Source organism: Pleurodeles waltl, chromosome 8, assembly GCF_031143425.1.
Source record: "Pleurodeles waltl isolate 20211129_DDA chromosome 8, aPleWal1.hap1.20221129, whole genome shotgun sequence".
Taxonomy (NCBI): Eukaryota; Metazoa; Chordata; class Amphibia; order Caudata; family Salamandridae; genus Pleurodeles; species Pleurodeles waltl.
Genome location: NC_090447.1, coordinates 1,380,704,034 through 1,380,722,847, shown reverse-complemented (window position 1 = coordinate 1,380,722,847; position 18,814 = coordinate 1,380,704,034). Strand labels below are relative to the sequence as shown.

Genomic DNA, 18,814 nt, shown 5'->3' with positions numbered 1-18,814 from the left:
ACTCACCTGGAATGGACAATTTCTCTTCTCCAGGATCTGGGCTTCATTGTAAATCCTCAGAAGTCAATTTTGACTCACAACTAATAGAGTTTTTAGGGTTCCATGTGGACTCAGTCCTGTCCCAATTAATTATCCCCTCTCTGAAGGTTTGCAACATCAAGAAAGAACTGAGATCGATGTTGTGCAAACAGACGGTATCATTGAGATTAATAGCCTGTATGGTGGGCCTGTTAGCCATATAAGCCATTTCTCCAGATCCTCTTTACTATCAGGCTCTTCAGTGGCTCAAAATTTCCCATCTCCAAAAGAGTCTCGGTTATTTAGAACAGATTCCCCTGTCGGAAGAAGCGAGGATTGAGATGCACTGGTGATTAGAACATATGGAATCGTGGAACGGCAGAGTGATTTTTGGGTCCTCTCCAGAGATTGTAATCAATACCACTGCCAGTTGGTAGGGGTGGGGAGCTTGAGGTGGCCCGATATCAATGAGGGGTGGCTGGTCCAAAGTGGAACTGTACTTTCATATCAATTGCTTGGAGCTTCTGGCAGGCTCCTTTGCAATTCAGAGCCTCTCCTGATTCCATGTTGGTGGAATTACCTTCCGGATCCCATGCGCCTGCCCCATCCTCCCATCCTATTGGAGCGCCTCTCTCTAGTAGCGTGGAGAATTTCTGGGAGAGATGCAAGAATCTAATGACTTCATCTCAGTGGCCTGGTCTTCAGGTACTCACAAACGGTATGCTTCCGCCTGGAAGTACCGGATTGATTGGTGCCATAACCAGGATGCAGATCCCTCTGTGGTAGATTGTAGTTTGATCTTAAATTTTTTGTCATCTTTGGCTTCCTCTGGAATGGCTTACAGGACAGTGAACATTTGTAGATCAGCCATCTCAGCGGGTCACTTGCCCATTGATAGTAAACCCGTTGGAGAACTCCCCATGGTATGTAAGCTATGAGAGGTATTCGTATGGACAAACCTCCTCAACCAAAATATTCTACTCTATGGAATGCGAACCTCTATGGGATGTGAACATAGTGTTGCATTTTTTAGACTCTTGACCTGCAAATAGGTATCTTTCTAGAACACAGCTGTCAGCTAAGCTTACCATGCTTTTGTGTTTAATCTCCTGTAAATGAGTATCAGGCGTGAGAGCTCTGTACTTAGCGGCTAGAGTTTTTTCTCCAGAAGGAGGGATGTTTTCCATCACTCGTCATGCCAAATGTAATTCTAGGTCAGTATCCTATCCTAGCTTTCCAGATAATGCAAAAATATGTGTGGTACAGTGTTTGAAAGCATACGAGGTGAGTACTGCAGAGTTTCGTACTGACATGGGTGGACAATTGTTGATTTCATTACAAAAACCTTTTTGCCCAGTTACATTGGCTATTCTAGCCAGATGGATGCGATGGCTTTTAATTGAAGCAGGTATTGATACTTCCAAATTTGGTGCTCACTCAGCAAGAGAAGCCATGGCATCTAAATTATTTTCCTTGGGTTCTTGTCTAGATGACATTTTAAAGGCAGCTGATTGGTTGTCAGAGTCCACATTTAAATCATTTTAAAATCTATTGTGGATATTGCTTCATTGGTGGTGGCTCAGCTTTAAACAAGCATAATCGGAGCCTCCGGCCCTGACATAGAATAAAGCATTTTCTAGCAGTCGCAGAAAGAATTTTTCAATGATATTAAGGATGCTGAGGCAAGGATTATCCCACCCACATGTTATATATATTTATACCTATTATTTTGAGTATTCATTTTAATTGACTATCATTTTTGATGTACTTACAGGATGCTGATGGTATCCTCTTGAATGTTTTTTTTTCCCTCCCTGATGATTAGATGTTGGTATTTCTTCTGGTTTTTCTAAACCAGTGTTTACTGCTTTGGCATTGTTTCTTCGTTAAGGAATGAAGACAAGTGAATCTGCTTAAATCCCTTTGGCTGGAAATCCGGGAATTTGTTTTCCTACGCTCAAGCTCGTCAGAGGCTAATCCAGTCTGCAGTGGCGGTCAGAGGTCATCAGAGTCTTGGATCTGAAGATCACTGAGTTGTTGGACTCGCATATTTTCTGTTCTCTTGGTTTCATTCTGTCATTGCAGGGTTCGGGACTGTTCAATTGTTCATTGACTTGTGCAAAGAAAGAGGAAGAGGGATGGAATCAAACAGGTTTTATAGGGATAGTCCTTTATGGTTGTTCATGTGATGCCATGTTCATTGGAAATGAAGTGTTTTTTAAACTTTCTTTTGATTGGCTGCTGGAAAAAATAAAGTGAAGAAAGAGAAGCATAATCCTCGCCTCTGTGCCCTTAATAGAACTGAAAAACTATTGACGTGAATGCTAGAAAATGTTTTATTACTTGCAGGAATCAGGAGTACATGTTTTGATTGGGCAGAAGTTGTATGCTTCCACAAAAAGGGCTAGCCTTCCACACAGCTTTGATCATTTTATTTATCCAACTAGTTAAGTGTGAAGGGCACAAATGTCACTTTGGAATGTTATTAAAGTGCCTTAGATAACTAGATAAAGTATGTTTTGCCTGGCAGTTAGGAGGTCAGTCATCTATCCCATTACAATGACTAATAATACATCACATTACCATATAATATTCCTTTAAAGCGAGACCTATTGGCATTGCCAATGTTTGTCCAGCAGTAGATAATTTGTATACATCCAAGGCCGCTCAATTTCCTTTGTTTTCAAAGGAATAAAACCCACAAGTATGGTAAATGCTAGGAGTGTGGCCATTTTAGAACCAGGCAGGACGTCACCGTCTCCTTAGAAAACAAAAAGGGGCGGGTCGGTTCTGCCCCATAGCGCGGCTGGCTATAACCCGCTTCGTGCCGTGTTGCGTCACTGTGCGTCAGACTGACAGTGCTTGGCGTCGCACAGAGGGTTGCAGGACCTCGCGGTGTGAGACGCACGGCCTCGCAGTAACAGGAGGAGCAACGACTAGTCCGTAGTAGGCAAAGCTCCTCCCCGCGCCCCTGTCGGGCTGTAGTCCCGCCCACACCCTAGGATGGCAGCGGCTGCTGCACCCGCGCGCTCCAGCAAACAGGTAAGAGTTTTGAAGGTAGGACCGTGGGCTGTGGTTGGGGGCAGAGCACGCTCATCACCGAACCACAGCGGACTCGCAATGAACTAGTCTTCATGCCCCATCAATTTGATGAACTTATTTCACTTACCTGAGCCCCTAACCCTCACTTCTCCTACCCTTCTAGGAACACTCATTCTACTGACGTATTGCTTCTCTACACCCGCCTCAAAGCCCCCCCACATTGAATTGATCCTGACGTGATCGGACCACTTTCCCTTGTTGAGCGGACCTCTTTTTCAGTGCTCCCCCCCTCCCCCCAACCACTGGACGTACTCTTTTGAAATGACAGTCATAGTTTTCGCCTCTCTTCCTCACTTCCCTTAACCTGTGCTCTGGGGATGTCAGTGAGCTGACCATGACGTCCTCTTCTTTAAGGATACGTAAACATGAGTAGTACATCATGCAGACAGTATTGTGGACACTCGAAATAACTCTTATGAGACATTAAATTGATTGCAACTTTGTTCTGGCTTTATAACTGGCAGCAGTTGGTATTTGAACATTTCACAAATTACTGCAGGAGATAAACCCTGGCTAGAGAGATTTGACACCAAAGCCCAGTGCCTGTCAAGATGTTGGACTGGAGAGTTACTTCATTTTGGCACAATAAGCAGGTCAAAGTTCCCGGCCTGTGCATTTTGCCAAAGTCGTTTATACAGTGCCTGACGCAAACATTTCTGTGCTTTCTTCCATATTATGTAAAGCACACATTGCCATACCTGTTGTCTAATTGCCTCAGAAGTTAAAAAAAAAATACTGCCATGCCAGGATGAAACATTTCTGAGCGCATTTAGGGCCAAATGTACGAACACATTTTCCCATGGACACAGAATGGGCAAAACTGCTTGCTACGTCCGGCCCTTAGTCCCCAGTCGCAAACCATCTTGTAAGTTGTTTGTGTCCATTTTGACTGGAAGCAATCTTGTCCATGATTCTCCCTCATACAATGCATGTGGACTCTTGAGAAGTTCTTCAAGTGACAGAAGTGTAGAAGTTTGGGGAATATCCTTCTGTACTGTACCGCTTTCTGAATCTAGATCTTTGAATGGGATTCAGTGCCTTGCATTTCACATGACTTCTTTGGCCTACAACTTCAACTGGAGGATGTTGGTAAAAATGTGCATATTGGAGATTGTCAGACCTCTTCTTTTCCTTCACATTGTGCACAATAACTAGCAGAGTGGATACCTTCGCAGCCTCTGTGGTTAAAAAAAAAAAAAGTCATACTCCCCCACTGACGTGATGGTGTGCAAGGCCCTAACAGTATGCCACAGGCCATTTTTAAAGACTATCTTGAACGACGCAGCCCTCAGCCTCACGAACTGGATCTCCAACTGCACAGACAATCTTGCTCCCCTCAAACCCACACATCGACAGGCCAACACCAAAAAACCTCTCTGGTTCTCTGACACCCTCAAAGAATCAAAGAAAACTTGTCGCGCCCTCGAGAAGGTCTGGCGCAAGGACCACACCGCTGACAACATGACCGCCCTCAAGAACGCTACCCGCGAACACCACCACCTGATCCGCGCTGCCAAAAGGAACTTTTTCACCGACAGACTGGACAAAAACAGCCACAACAGCAGAGAACATTTTAGCATCGTCAAGGAGTTATCCAACGCCAACACCGTCACGCCCTCACAGGATTTGTGCGAATCCCTCGCCACCTTCTTCCATCGCAAGATCAGCGACCTCCACGACAGCTTCGGACACCAGACCCAACCAAGCATCACCGAACCCGCACCCCCGGCCATCACCCTCAACGACTGGACCCACATCAACACTGAAGAAACCAAATCCATCATGAACTCTATACACTCCGGCGCACCTTCGGACCCCTGCCCTCACTTCATCTTTAATAAAGCCGACGACATCATCGCCCCGCACCTCCAGGCCGTCATCAACTCTTCCTTTTCTTCTGCTACCTTCCCCGAATGCTGGAAACACGCCAAAGTCAACGCCCTACTAAAGAAACCTACGGCTGACCCGAGCGACCTGAAAAACTTCCGCCCCATCTCTCTCCTGCCCTTCCCAGCCAAGGTAATAGAGAAGACCGTCAACAAACAGCTGACCACCTTCCTGGAAAACAACAACCTGCTCGACCCTTCACAAACCAGATTCCGAACCAACCACAGCACAGAAACCACCCTCATCTCAGTCACAGACGACATCAGAACCCTGATGGACAACGGTGAAACAGTCGCCCTCATCCTCCTCGACCTCTCGGCTGCCTTCGACACCGTCTGTCACAGCACCCTAATCACCCGCCTCCGCTCCACCGGGATCCAAGGCCAGGCCCGGGACTGGATCGCCTCCTACCTCTCAAACCGTTTCCAAAGAGTTTACCTCCCACCGTTTCGCTCAGACCCACCGAGATCATCTGCGGCGTACCTCAAGGCTCATCGCTCAGCCCGACACTCTTCAATGTCTACATGAGCCCCCTCGCGGACATCGTACGCAAGCACAACATCATCATCCCCTCCTACGCTGACGACACCCAACTTATACTCTCCCTCACCAAGGACCCCGCCAGCGCCAAGACCAACCTACAAGAGGGTATGAAGGACGTCGCAGATTGGATGAGGCTCAGCCGCCTAAAGCTGAACTCTGACAAAACGGAAGTCCTCATCCTCGGCAACACCCCATCCGCTTGGGACGACTCCTGGTGGCCCCCGGCCCTCAGCACCGCACCGACCCCCGCAGACCACGCCCGCAACCTCGGCTTCATCTTGGACCCTCTTCTCACCATGACCAAGCAAGTCAACGCCGTGTCCTCCGCCTGCTTCCTCACCCTCCGCATGCTCCGCAAGATCTTCCGCTGGATCCCCGCCAACACTAGAAAAACCGTGACCCACGCCCTCGTCACGAGCCGCCTGGACTACGGCAACACCCTCTACGCTGGGACCACCGCCAAACTCCAAAAACGCCTGCAACGCATTCAAAACGCCTCGGCCCGCCTCATCCTCGACGTACCCCGCAACAGCCACATCTCCGCACACCTGAGACACCTACATTGGCTCCCAGTCAGCAAAAGGATCACCTTTCGACTTCTCACCCACGCACACAAAGCCCTCCACAACAAGGGACCGGAATACCTCAACCGACGCCTCAGCTTCTACGTCCCCACCCGCCTCCTCCGGTCCTCTGGCCTCGCGCTCGCTGCCGGCCTTCGCATCCGCCGCTCCACGGCGGGTGGGAGGTCTTTCTACTTCCTGGCAGCCAAGACCTGGAACTCCCTCCCCACCAGCCTCAGGACCACCCAGGACCACTCCGCATTCCGGAGACTCCTAAAAACCTGGCTTTTCGAGCAGCAGTAACCCTCCCCCCCCCTTTCCCCTAGCGCCTTGAGACCCGCTCGGGTGAGTAGCGTGCTTTATAAATGTTAATGATTGATTGATTGATTGATTGATTGATTGGGTCAGGTGCACTAGCCGTACTAATTAATGAAATCCAGACAAATTTGGCTATCCCTAAGAGCTGGCACAGCTCCATCATTAATACACTATTTAATGGAGGAGATTGGGCAGACTCTGCAAACTATAGGCTGATCATGCTTCTAGATGTAGAAGCAAAGTACCATGCATCCTTAATACTGGGGGATCTGACTGAATGGTCTACTTTGAACAACATAGCGCGGTTGAACCAAACAGGCTTGAGGAAAGGCACAGGCACAATAACAAACATTCTTGCAACAGCATTTGTGACGGAGCAGTGCAGAAGATCAAAGAATAAATTACATCTCTGTTTGATTGATTTAAAAGCAGCCTTTGATCGTGTCAATAGGGGACTACTCTGGTTCAAACCAATAAAATGGGAAATTCCGCCAAAGTTGCTCCGAGCTATAGAACAGCTTTACTTGGACACTTGGATCCAGGTGAAAATAGATGATGGAACAAGGTTACCTCGAAAAATACTAACACGTCAAGGCCTTAAACAGGGATGTGTGTTGGCGCCTCACCTCTTCATCCTATTTATGGCAGACCTTTCTCCTTCGCTAGACCAGGTACACTGACCCCCACTGTGCCTGGGCTTGGCCCGCTACACCTTTCCCACCTCACCTTCTCTGACAAAATTCTGCTATTTAGCATGATGAAAGTGGGCCTGCAAAGATTACTTTTTTTTTTAAACACATTTTTTATTGTTGTTCAGGCAGTACTTACATTGTAGTTTTTTAAACATTTTTCTATGACAATTTTTATGCAGTAAAGGGTCGTGTTTTAACGTCATTTTATAGCAGTTTATTACAGTACATTGCATTGCTTTATTGCCTGTTCCAACTTTTAACCGTTTAACATCGCTACTTAAGATGACCAAGCAGTTGATAAAAATTATTACAATTATACATAGGGTTTTTAGTTACCTGGATGCAAGTTTGTACTATTGTTCTATTTTTTTATTTGTTTCCAACTTTGTAATTTCTAGTCTGTTGGGGGGTTCTGACATGTCTCTTCCTTTGTGTATTTTTTCTACTCATCTTCTTCTTCACTCAGTGTCTCAAAATTTTCCATTAGTGTGTCCCATTCTGGGGCTACCGGGCATTCTCTCATTCCAGAGTTATCTTCTCACCTAAGTGCCGCACCCTCTGCTTTTCCCCCTTCCATCACCTCTGCTTTCCATTGTGTTGTTGTGGGGGCTGTGGTTGCTTTCCAGCGCCTTGTTAGAAGGCCCTTCGCTAACAGTAGTGCTAGGTTTGTGAGTCTGAGTAGTGTTTTCTTTTTCTTTAGGTGCGGGAGCATACCGAGCATACAAGTCTCTGTTGTATATTGTATGGTAGTACCAGTCATTTTGCCTAGCATGGTAGTTACTCCCTTCCAATATGCTGTTATATCAGGGCAGCTCCAGAGCATATGCAGTAAATCAACATCTTCTACTCTGCACCTGGGGCACGCAGAGGATGTCCCCGGGTATAGGATATGTAGTCTGTGTGGTGTGAGGTACGCCCTATGCAGTATGGCAAATTGAATACATTTAAATCTTGTATTACGAGATATTTGACTTGGGTACTTTTAGTATGGTGGACCATTCTTCTTCGGACAATTCCTCATCTATGTCTGTCTCCCATTTGAGGTTAAGCGCTAACAGGGGATATGCCAAGTGAGTTCTGATTCCCTTATATAGCCATTTTATTAAGTGTTTACCCTGTCCTACAGTGTATATAGCACGGACACGATCATGTGTAGGAGGCTCCTTATTGTCTGTGTACCAGTGTTTCTTGACGTAGTGTGTAATACTAGCATGTAGTAGAAAGCCTGAGGGGGGGGGAACCATGTTTATGGATATAGTCTGTGTGGTTAAGCAGTTGCCGATCTTTAAATAGAGCGCCAACTGTGTTTATTCCCTCTTGTGCCCAGCTGAGTAGTGTGTTGTGGGTTAAGGTACCTGCTGTAACTGGTAGTCCCAGCAGTGGTATATTGGGAGAGTAGGGTAGTACGTCAGAGGTATATTTTAGTGATATACTGCAGGGCCACCCCTAGAAGGAGTGGTATGTTTCCAGGGATCTGGTTTCCTGGGCATAGCCTAGCATGTATCCTGCCCTTGTCAAACATTAATTGGGTATATTCTATTTCTTGGAGGTTGCGACTGGCCAGCCAGCCTGCCAGCCATTAAAGCTGGCTTGCTATGCAGTATGCTTTAAAATCTGGCGCACCCATGCCCCCTTGGTCCACGGACATCTGCAGTTTCAGCAAACTTATTTGAAGTCTACCTTTTCCCCATATAAGATCTAATAACATCGAATTGAGTGTTTTGAAGTAGGATTCTGGTACTCTTACTGGTAAATTTGCAAAGTAGTATGAGGCGGGGTAGCATTACCATTTTCGCCAGGGCTAGTCTGCCCGCTATCGATATTGGCAGCGTGATCCAGAATTGAATCTGTGGTCTTAGTGCGGACATGGCTTTCTTTAGGTTCCCCTCTAGTAGGTCTGTCGAGGTGTGATATATCTGGATGCCTAGATAGCGGAATGTGCTTGTAGCCTTTTGTAGTTGTTCTCCAAATGGTATTGCATTATCATCATTTGATTCATGGAAGGTAAATGCTATAGATTTGCTAAAATTAATTGCCAGTCCTGACAATGGTGTGAATTTCTAGAAGATCAATGCTATTGTGTCGGGGGGTTGTCGAAGATCCTTAATATATAATAAAATGTCATCTGCAGGTAATGAGACTGCATGTTTTGTATTTTTTATGTCTATTCCCCATGTTCCGCTGTCTTGTCTTAAAAGTTGGGCCAGGGGTTCTATTGCCATGGCAAATAATAAGGGGGACAAAGGACATCCCTGCCTGTTGCCTCTATTTACCCGATATGCGTCAGATATATTCTGTCCTGTGCGTACTCTTGCCGTTGGTTCAGCATACAAGAGACCGACCCATTTTGTGTATTCCAGTGGTATCCCAAATTTTTCCAGCACTGCCAGCATATAATCCCAATGTAGGGAGTCGAAAGCCTGCCGCAGATCTAGTGAGAGGCACCCGCGTGTGAAAGCCCCTTCTTGGCCACGTCCATTACGTGAAACAAGCGGCGAATATTGAGGGAGGTGCATCTGGATGGGATGAAACCACATTGATCCGTGTGGATCAGGCCACTGATATAGCCGAGTAGTCTCTGTGTTAATATTTTTGCTAAGATCTTGTACTCCGAATTCAATAAGGATAATGGTCTGTAGGATGAGATGTCGGTTGCATCCTTACCCGGTTTTAGTAGGGACGTCACTATTGCTTGTTAGGTAGTATCTGGGAGATGTCCCAATGTCAGTGAGGCTTGATATAATCATTCTAGTTGCGGGGCCAGCTGCGCGCTGTATGTGGAGTAAAACTCGGATGGGAGTCCATCCGAGCCCGGTGTCTTGTTCCGTGCCATGTTCTTGATAGTTTCTCGTATATCTCCTTGTGTTATTTGGGTGCTTAGTTTCTCTCTGGCCTCTTCATGTAGTGTTGGGAGTTCGATGTTAGCTAGAAAGGCATTAATTTCTGCTCTCTTCATTAATGGTGGGGCGGAGTATAGGGCTGTGTAATAGTCTCAGAATGCATTGTTGATTTCTAGTTGTGTTGTTATATTTCCTTGGTGTGGGGTGTTCATATGTATTATAGGAGTAGGGGGTGGATCATCCCTTATCAATCGTGCCAAGAGTGCGCCCGCCCTGACTCCTTCGCTGTGTGCTTGTTCCCTGTATTTAGCATGGTAAATTTTTCTCAGTCTCTCGAAAAGGTGTGTGTGTGTGTGTTCGGTTCTTGCTTCCTGTAAGTGTTGGGCTTTGTGGGGCTGTGCTATTGATTCTTTTTCCAGTATTCCCAGTCGGTTCTCTACTTGTTTCAGTTCTCACATCAGTGTTTAGCACCCCCCAATACATTGCTCATTAAAGTACCTCTTATCACTACTTTGAATGCCTCCCATTCTGTCAGAGGGGAAGACGCCGATCTCGTATTGTTTTTAAAATAATTAGTAATCGCCTGACTCGCTTCCTCCCTCAGAGGAGTATCCTCCAGCACCACTGGCTGCAGTCGCCACGTAGGGATAGATGTAGACGACCTACCCCATAGTATGGTCAGCTCTAAGGGATTATGGTCAGAGAGCATCTTTCCCAGGTATGTGGTTTTAGTCACTTGTGTCTGTAACGATGTTGTGCAAATCATACGATCTAGTCATATGTGGACTTTATGTGGATGGAAGTAAAAGGAGTATTCCCTCATACCAACATTTTTGGTCCGCCATACATCATCTATAAGTGACCAGCCCTGCATCCAAGCTTTTAGCGCTTCCGCTTGTTTTTGGACATTTGTTCCGGACAGTGGTGGGGTACTACGATCTAAGCTGGTATCAAGTATTGCGTTAAAGTCTCCCCCCAGTATCCACAGGATATGTGCCCATTGTAGCAGTGTCTTCGATAGTCTCTCCAGAAATGCATCTTGTCCAACATTAGGGGTGTAGATGCTACCTATTACTATGGGTTTTCCGTCCAGCTTGCCCTTAATTAGAGTGTATCTGCCTTCTGCGTCTATTTTAGTATCTAGTACTTCAAAGGGTACACCGGCCCTAATCCATACAGCCGCTCCTCGTGCAAACGACGAGTACGATGTGTGTAAAAATTGCCCCCTCCATTTCTTGTGGAGTTTTGAAACTTCGTGGGTGGTAAGATGGGTCTCTTGTAAATAAGCAATGTGTATTTTTCGGTGGTTTAATTGGGCCAGTATTCTATGTCTTTTTTTTGTATGGCTCCCATTCCCCTTACATTCCAAGTAACAATGTTGTATTCATGCTGTGCAGCCATCTTGGGGTGTTAGCCTCTTCATCCCTCCCATGACTCTCCATGTCTGGTGTACCCTATGTATTAGTATATGCAGATTATTTGTAGATGACAACTCTGTGTAATAGTAAACAATTCCATTTCTTAACTGAAATACCAGGCAGAGCATGAACCAGCTCTGCCAAACTGTTCTATAGTACATAACTATCATATTATAACAAAAGCATACGAATAGTGAGAAGCCTTCGCAATGGGGCAGTACAAAATGTGAGGTCTATGGTTTTTGCCCGTAGACGGCGGGTTCTTTTGTGGATTAGGGAGACCGCAGAGCTCTACCGCCAGAGCCCGCCATTTGGAGGAAGGCCTTAGGCCCTGCAGAGTATGGGTATAGCATAGTTTCTAGCATTGAGGGGAGTGCTCAGCACAGATCTCGTGCAGTCTGTGGGGTAATTGCAGTAAATTGCGTCAGGCTCCCTTCTGAGTCCGACGCCACGGTGCTGTCCTTCGATGAGGCCCTATCACCTGGGGGGGAGTTCGCCTCTTGTAGGGAGTATGCTGATTGTAACGCGTCATTTTGGCCTTCCAGCGCTTGTTGGGGTGTCGGGCCAGTCTTTTTCCGCTGCGTTTGCAGTCTGCTTTGCTTGTCTTTGCGGGGTTGGTGATATTGTCTTGTGAGGGGGGCATCACCTGGTTCTCTAGTTTTTGACTGTGGGAAGAAGGTCTCATCCACCAGGCACACACCAGGTCTGGAGTTTCAAAAAAATGAGTATTTTGATTATATGAGATTCGCATTCTTGCCGGGAATAGGAGGGCGTATGTTACACCTTCCGCTCTGAGTCTTTGCTTTACTCCCTGGAAAGATGTTCTGCGTTTCTGAACTACTATTGTATAGTCTGGGTAGAAGGAAATTCGGGCATTGCCTACTATGATGGGATCCAGTTCTCTCGCCATTTGTAGTATAGTATCCCGGTCTCTGTAGTTCAATATCCGTGCTATTAAGGGACGGGCTGGTGCTCCCGGCGGGGGTTTCCTGCTTGGGATACGGTGTGCTCTCTCTACCACAAAGTGGACTGATAGACGATCCTCGGCAAATGATTTCAGCCATCTCTCCACGTAGTGTGTTGAGTTTTTCCCTTCTTTCCCTTCCGGTATTCATAGTATGCGAATATTATTGCGCCTTGACCGCCCTTCTGCATCCTCGGCTCTTTCTTGTAGAGCTTGCGCTTGTTGAAGTAGTTCAATGGCGGTTCTATTTTCTTTATGGGTTGGAAGTATTTCTGCTACATTGGATTCTGTTTTCTGTATTCTGTCAGATAATGTTTTTTGGTCATCTCTTAGGATATTCAGTTCTGCTGTGATAGATCCTAGCCTGTTCTTGATTGCTTGCCGGGAGTCTTTGATTTCTTGCAGAATAAGATCAAGTTTGTCTGCGGGGTTTTTTACCAGTATTTCCGGTGTAGGGTTGTTGGGTCCAGGAGCTTCCCCATTTTCAGAGTGTTTACCTTTGGTGCGGCCCATGGTTCGTTGTGCAGTTTGTGTTGAGTTCGAGCGTTGGTGTACACTATGGTCCCAGTTCTCGAGGTGCGCTAGGTCTGTATACAGTCTTTGTGGTTGGTAGTCGGGATCAAGTATTCATTGCGTGCCTTCGCATGTCTGCTGGTCGGTAGTATTAGGGAGTCGAATGAGGGCTCGGGTGCGACACAGAGTCTATAAACTGTTTATATAATTATGTCCCTAAGTTGAGGTCCATGAATGATAGTCTCTATCTCTGGCGCGCGTTTTGTATTGTTTCGCGCTTGTCACGCGGGAGACAGAGCGCCGGGTTTTGTTCGGATTTCAACCGAGCAATGGTTTAAAGTCTTTTTATTCTTTTTAGCGCCCCTTTATTTTGCATGTTTTTTCAGCGGGTATGTTCCTGTTCCATCAAAGCCTCCTCTTCGGAGGGGTTGGGGGCCGCTGCCCTACCAGTTGTCTCGTGCCCCCCACCGCTGCATTTACATTTATATTAATTAGGTGGCCCTCACCTTTGTTTTGCTGTCTCTGGGGTCTTTCTTGATATTGTGCTTACTCTTGTCACCCGTCTCTCCTCGATGCCTCGCTCGGCCTCTCTGAGGGAGCCGGTGGGGGAGCGGTCAATTGTTTTTTGCCCACTACTTCTCCAGTTTCAATTCCGCTCCTTGCCGCTTGTTTCTATCCCCCATGCTCTGCTTACCTGTGCGTGTTCTTAGCTTCAGCCGCACCCAGATCTGCTCCGCCTTCCGTGCTGCTGGCGGCCATTATTCCTAGGCCGTGTCCGTCTCACGCCTTCCCCAGCGTTTCCAGGGGGTTTGATCGGTCGGTCAGACTCTCTCCCCAGGAGCCTCGTTTGTTCCTCCCCTCAGCAGTTGTTTGCATTTGTGCATAAATATCCTGGTTGTCAACAGATTAGATTGTGTGGCGGGCTCGGGACGGGAGCTCCGCGATCAGGCGGCCACCAGCTTGAGCGGTTAGCCACTGGCCTGCAAAGATTACTTAATACTCTATCTAAGTTAAAACAAATCACTTAGAGGCTAACACAACCAAAAAGAAAACAATGTCAACCTCGAGCTGCTCAGAGAGCTGGGCTACAGCTTGGATAAATGACTACTCTGGAAGCGGTAGATGCCTACAAGTACCTTGGCATGTATTTCGATTCAAACAGCAGCTTTTCACACCAAAAACAGTTTGTGATGTATAAAGGGAGGCACTAACTCATGCCTTCAGTTTACTAAGAAAAAAGCTGGACGGCCCTTCTTTACAATTGTTGTTGGCAGTAATTTCAGCAAAAGTGCTCCCTACAGTCAGATATGCAAGGGCAGCCCTATGAGGCCAAGTTGTAGCCCACTGGATAAATTGCAGATCCTATCCTACAGGAAAGCATTTTCCTTGCCACAAACTTCATCACCAGCTCAAGTTTGGCTTGAATTCGGACTTATGAAACAAGAATTGGATAGAAGACTAGTAGGTGGTTCAAAATACGACAAGCACGGGATAGTCCATTAAACCGCATGTTATGGACAGCCATGCTAAGTGATCCAAAGTCGGCCTGCTGTGACTCTTTAGAAAAATCCATTAAAATGCTGCCCTTTTCGGAATTATGAACCTTGAATCTAACGCATGCTTCTTTTAAAAGAGCAGTAAATAAAGTAGTGAAAGTTCACTCAAGCCTGGCAGATTTAATAGCCCTCAGCACCAGATCTCCCTCTTGGATAATGATCAATAGCTACGGTCTCTTGAAAACAGCAGCGTATCTGGGTGCCACCTATCCAGCTTACAAAAAACACTATTTAATGTCTATTCGTTTTGAACACACCTGGCGCTGGCAAGTCGGCGTAAATGGGAGTATTCCGGATCGTTGGAATGCAGATTTTGCAAAGCTAAACAAGCATTTGCAATTGAATTGGTCTCGCGTTTGCTTGAGTTATACCAAATTAGCGTTGTAAATTCCTAACTGGACTTTTCCTGCCACATAAATTGACAATGAAAAGTAAAACAGTTGACATAAGCGAGCTGATTCAAAGGGCCACGGCCACCATGAGCATGATCGCAAAGGGGGCTTTTTCCTTGTTAAAACTAAAACAAGTTAATTTTGGGATTTCATTTCAGAAATTTTCTACTTGTGGAGAATTAAAATATTAATGTGGGCATGTCTCAGAATACAGTTTCTCCAACATTGAAACAGCAGCACATTGTGGTGATTTTTGAGCGGTTAAGGAGGGGAGAACCTGTGTCCAAATGCCAATTGGAGTGACTGGATACAGCTTGTTCTGCTAAAAGTAAGTTTACACATAATTTGCGGGCCAATTCATTGTCACGGCCAAGTGCCTGGCAGTCACACAAGCCCCAGAATATGTGCACTCACGGCTCTTGTCCAGAGTGTGGGTGGCCACAAACTACTCAGCGCCCGGTTCAAAGTTCTGCTGATAGCCGGGGCCGAAACCAACACCTTTCTCCATGCAGATTGCTGTTTAATTTCTGCGAAACCAGGAGAGGGGGTAGGGAGCTCAGAGAGGGAGCAAAATAGGATAAATGGAGGAGAGAAGGGGTGAGAGCAGGAGAAAGAGAAGCAAGAAAATAGGGGGAGACCATTAGAGGGAGGAGGGGAAGAGGAAACGGGGAGGAGGACTAGGGAGAAGAGGGGGGCAGGATGGAAATAGAGGAGAGAGAAAAATGGGATAAATGGAGACTGGGTGGGCACAGGGAGAACAATGGGAAGAGGATGGGAGCAGAGAGAAGGGGTGAAAGGGGAGTGTGGGAGTGTAAAAGGAACAAGTGGGAGAGGCATGAAGGGATAATAGGAGGAAGGAGAAATGAAGAGAGGGAGAAAGGAAAATATCCTGAGTGGGAGAAAGATTATAAGAGGAGAAGGAAATAGCGAGGGAGTTAAGAGCTGGAGAAGAGAGGAAGCATACCACAAGATCAATAAAGGGGGCCGTGAAGGGGTAAATGGGATGAGAAAGACAAGTGGGAGAAAGAGCTGGAAAGGGAAGAAATGGAGGAACCAGAGGATGGTGGGGAGAGACGATTGTCAAGAGGAGAAGCATTAAGGGCAGAAGGGAGTGTTGTAAAAAGGATGAGAGCAAGTGACGAGCGAGGGTGAAAAGAAAACTGGCGAGAAGGGAGGGGAGAAGCAGACGGATGAGGAGGCAAGATCCGAGAGAGGCAAGTAGAGGAAGGGGTGAGTCTGGAGGGGAGAGGTGGGGGGGGGGATGAGCAGGACTTAGCAGTTAGAAGGAGCTATGAGAGAATCAAGAGATAAGACAGAGCATTAAGAGAGGAGGTGGGTGACCGCTGCTGAGTGTGCTAAGGGGCCTGCCAAGGGGTTTGGGGAGAGAGAGAGATAGAGAGAAAGAGAGCACACAGAGGGAGTTGTGTCACTGTGAGCAGAGAAAGCGGTGTCTTGTCTGCATCTACACACTGACCCTTCCAAGGGAATATTACCACAGCCTGAAAATATGTGGTACCCTTGACTCCCCAGCATGCCCTAGATAAGGGCTTGATGGAGGAGCCTTTGAGAAAAGAAAAACAAAATGGATGAATCGCTCTCAAATCAAAGGAAACTCTTATAGAAACTCCCTCAAGTGGAAGTACTCCCAAAAGTAATGGAAAAACCACAGCGGAAGACACAAAACTAATTAAAACAGCCTCCAAACAGAACCACTCACAAATGCATGAAAAAAAAACAAATCCAAAGAAAAGACACGGTAATATTTGAACAATAAAACCTGTAGCTGAATACACTAAAACCAAAGTAAAGGCGTGAAACAAAGAAAACCCATTAATATATTGAAAACCTACAAACAGGGAAGTAGCCTCGATACTGAAGAAAATAAACATTTTTGCCTTACATTTCAATGAAGCTCTAATGAAGTTAGCAGAGCAGCCTGAGAAGATTTATGGCCTCAGTAAAGGAGATTAGCAATGCCCTGTGTGCGATGTCATGAGTGCTGGCAGAGTGGGGCCCTGGAGAAAAAGATAGACTCTGCGATGCAAGGGCAAATGGTGTTTGTTTAGTAAAATAAGTGTATTTTAGGAGACCTTTGTTCAGTAAAATGAGCTTATTTTAGGAGCGGGGTTTGAGGACAGCACTCAAAGCCAATACAAATGTCAGCGACATGGGAGGAACAGAATGTTGCAATAAAATGCAGGCAGCTACCAGCCTAAAACACCCACACTGAAAGGGGACCACCAAAGAAATGTAAAACAATCATTCACAGCTACAGATAAGAACCTAGGTGGAACAATACAGCAGTAGGTCACTGCTCTGAAATTGTAAAAAGAGGGGGGGGAAAAGCAGAACCGACCACTAGCCAGCAAGAAGTTTTAAAGGACACTGCAACCAACAAATGAAATTGCCTTAACCCACAGTATAAGTATACTTAAGTATACACCAGATCGAACGCCTACACTCAACCTAAAAAGAGGACCTAATTCATCTTGTATGCATCTGTCCCATTCTGCACTCTCTCCCTGTAACACTCTTAAAAAGAGTCGCTTAGTGATTGAGATATCCGCACATGCAGAAGTGCCAAAATAGCGAGCCTCAGTATTGACTACCAGCAATTAAATTGTAAATTGGTTAAGTTATTGCCCATGGCGCACATCGGACCATTTCGTCATAAAGCTGTGTACACTGCCTTGAAAGCACTGGTACTAAGACCGGCAGCAGAGATTGGTTTCACTCTACCTAATATATTCTGAAGTGGCCCTGGTGGTTAGTGTGCAAGGGTCAGCACGCAACTGATGTGCATTCTCCACAGTTTTACTCCCTCCTGCACCCTCCCACATTGATGTTCTCTTTTTTTTAAGTTTTATTTTTCTTTAATATATATATTTTTTTTTTTAAGAGTACATGTTAGTTGTTTTTAGAAACATTTTTAAAATCTTAGATTGTGTTTTAAATATTGTTATGGTTTTAGCTGACTAAAACAATAAACATATTTATTCATTCATTCATTCATTCACATTCTGCACAATGATTTGGTCTTTACCCAAACCCCTTCAGTTGTGACTAAGGGGACACCTTCCCTCAATTGAAACGAGGCCTTGTGCAGTTCTGCACTTAACACAGCCCAGCGATCTTTTTTTGCCCCTGAGACTAGCCAGTTCTACCACTCCCATGGTTGAAGTGCAGGACAATTTGGAAGTAACTGTATATAGCAACTGTGGAGATCTGCAGAGAATCCTGTGACCTTCAAAGATATTGTAATATTTGGGTGTCGAAGTGTAGCAAAAAAGGTGGATTATGAACTGCTTTGTGCTAAATGGGAAGATGTCTACTTCCCCGGGAAAAATAGCAGTAAGCTGGAGTCCTACATTAAATAGAGGGTGAACACAGTGGAAAGTGAGGTATGGAGACCACACCTGTCAAAAGTGAGTTGTCAGTATAAAAACAAAACCCCATTTGAAAATGAAAATACGCATGTAATAAAAGGGAAACAATTATTTTCAGTCAGCATTCTTTATTTCAGCGGTACGCCATAAAAGAAGAATATAGAAGAGACATTTAAAAATCCAAATATCAGTATGGCTGTAAGCGCTATATAAAAGCAATAAAAAGACCTACAAATATCATGAGATAAAAGTGGTTAAGAGCAATAATTCAAACATTATCTATCATTATATTTATACAAAAGGGACTGTGCAGGTTAAAAAGGCAGCATTATTTTTCAAAGGCCAACCAATAAATCCATCCACTTAGAACAGAGGTCTTCAAACGTTTTGATGCCTAGACCCCCCTCTCAAAACTTTTTAGGCATAAGGACCCCCTTCTGACAAAAATTTCTGGAACCTGGTACTCCTCATCATCGACAATCATAAAGATCCCCTATTTCCACTGCAAATCATTTTTACGGTGAGGAAATAAAGTGAAACAGTGTTTAACTAACCAGACGCCAGTGAGTGTTGGGGCGTCGTCAAGGGTGTGGCTAGAAACAAAGGTCCTCATTTATGAAGA

General features: G+C 45.7%; 1 protein-coding gene across 3 annotated transcripts in view; it reads left to right on the top strand.

Moving 5' to 3' along the window:
- The first annotated feature begins 2,877 nt into the window (after positions 1–2,877).
- CEP57 (centrosomal protein 57) overlaps positions 2,878–18,814 on the top strand; it is a 210,605-nt gene continuing 194,668 nt past the window's right edge. For all 3 annotated transcript variants that reach the window (XM_069202403.1, XM_069202402.1, XM_069202401.1), the window contains exon 1: positions 2,878–3,060. In XM_069202403.1, the coding sequence (XP_069058504.1) occupies positions 3,022–3,060 (39 nt within the window). In that variant the 5' untranslated portion in view covers positions 2,878–3,021. The remainder of the gene's footprint in view (positions 3,061–18,814) is intronic.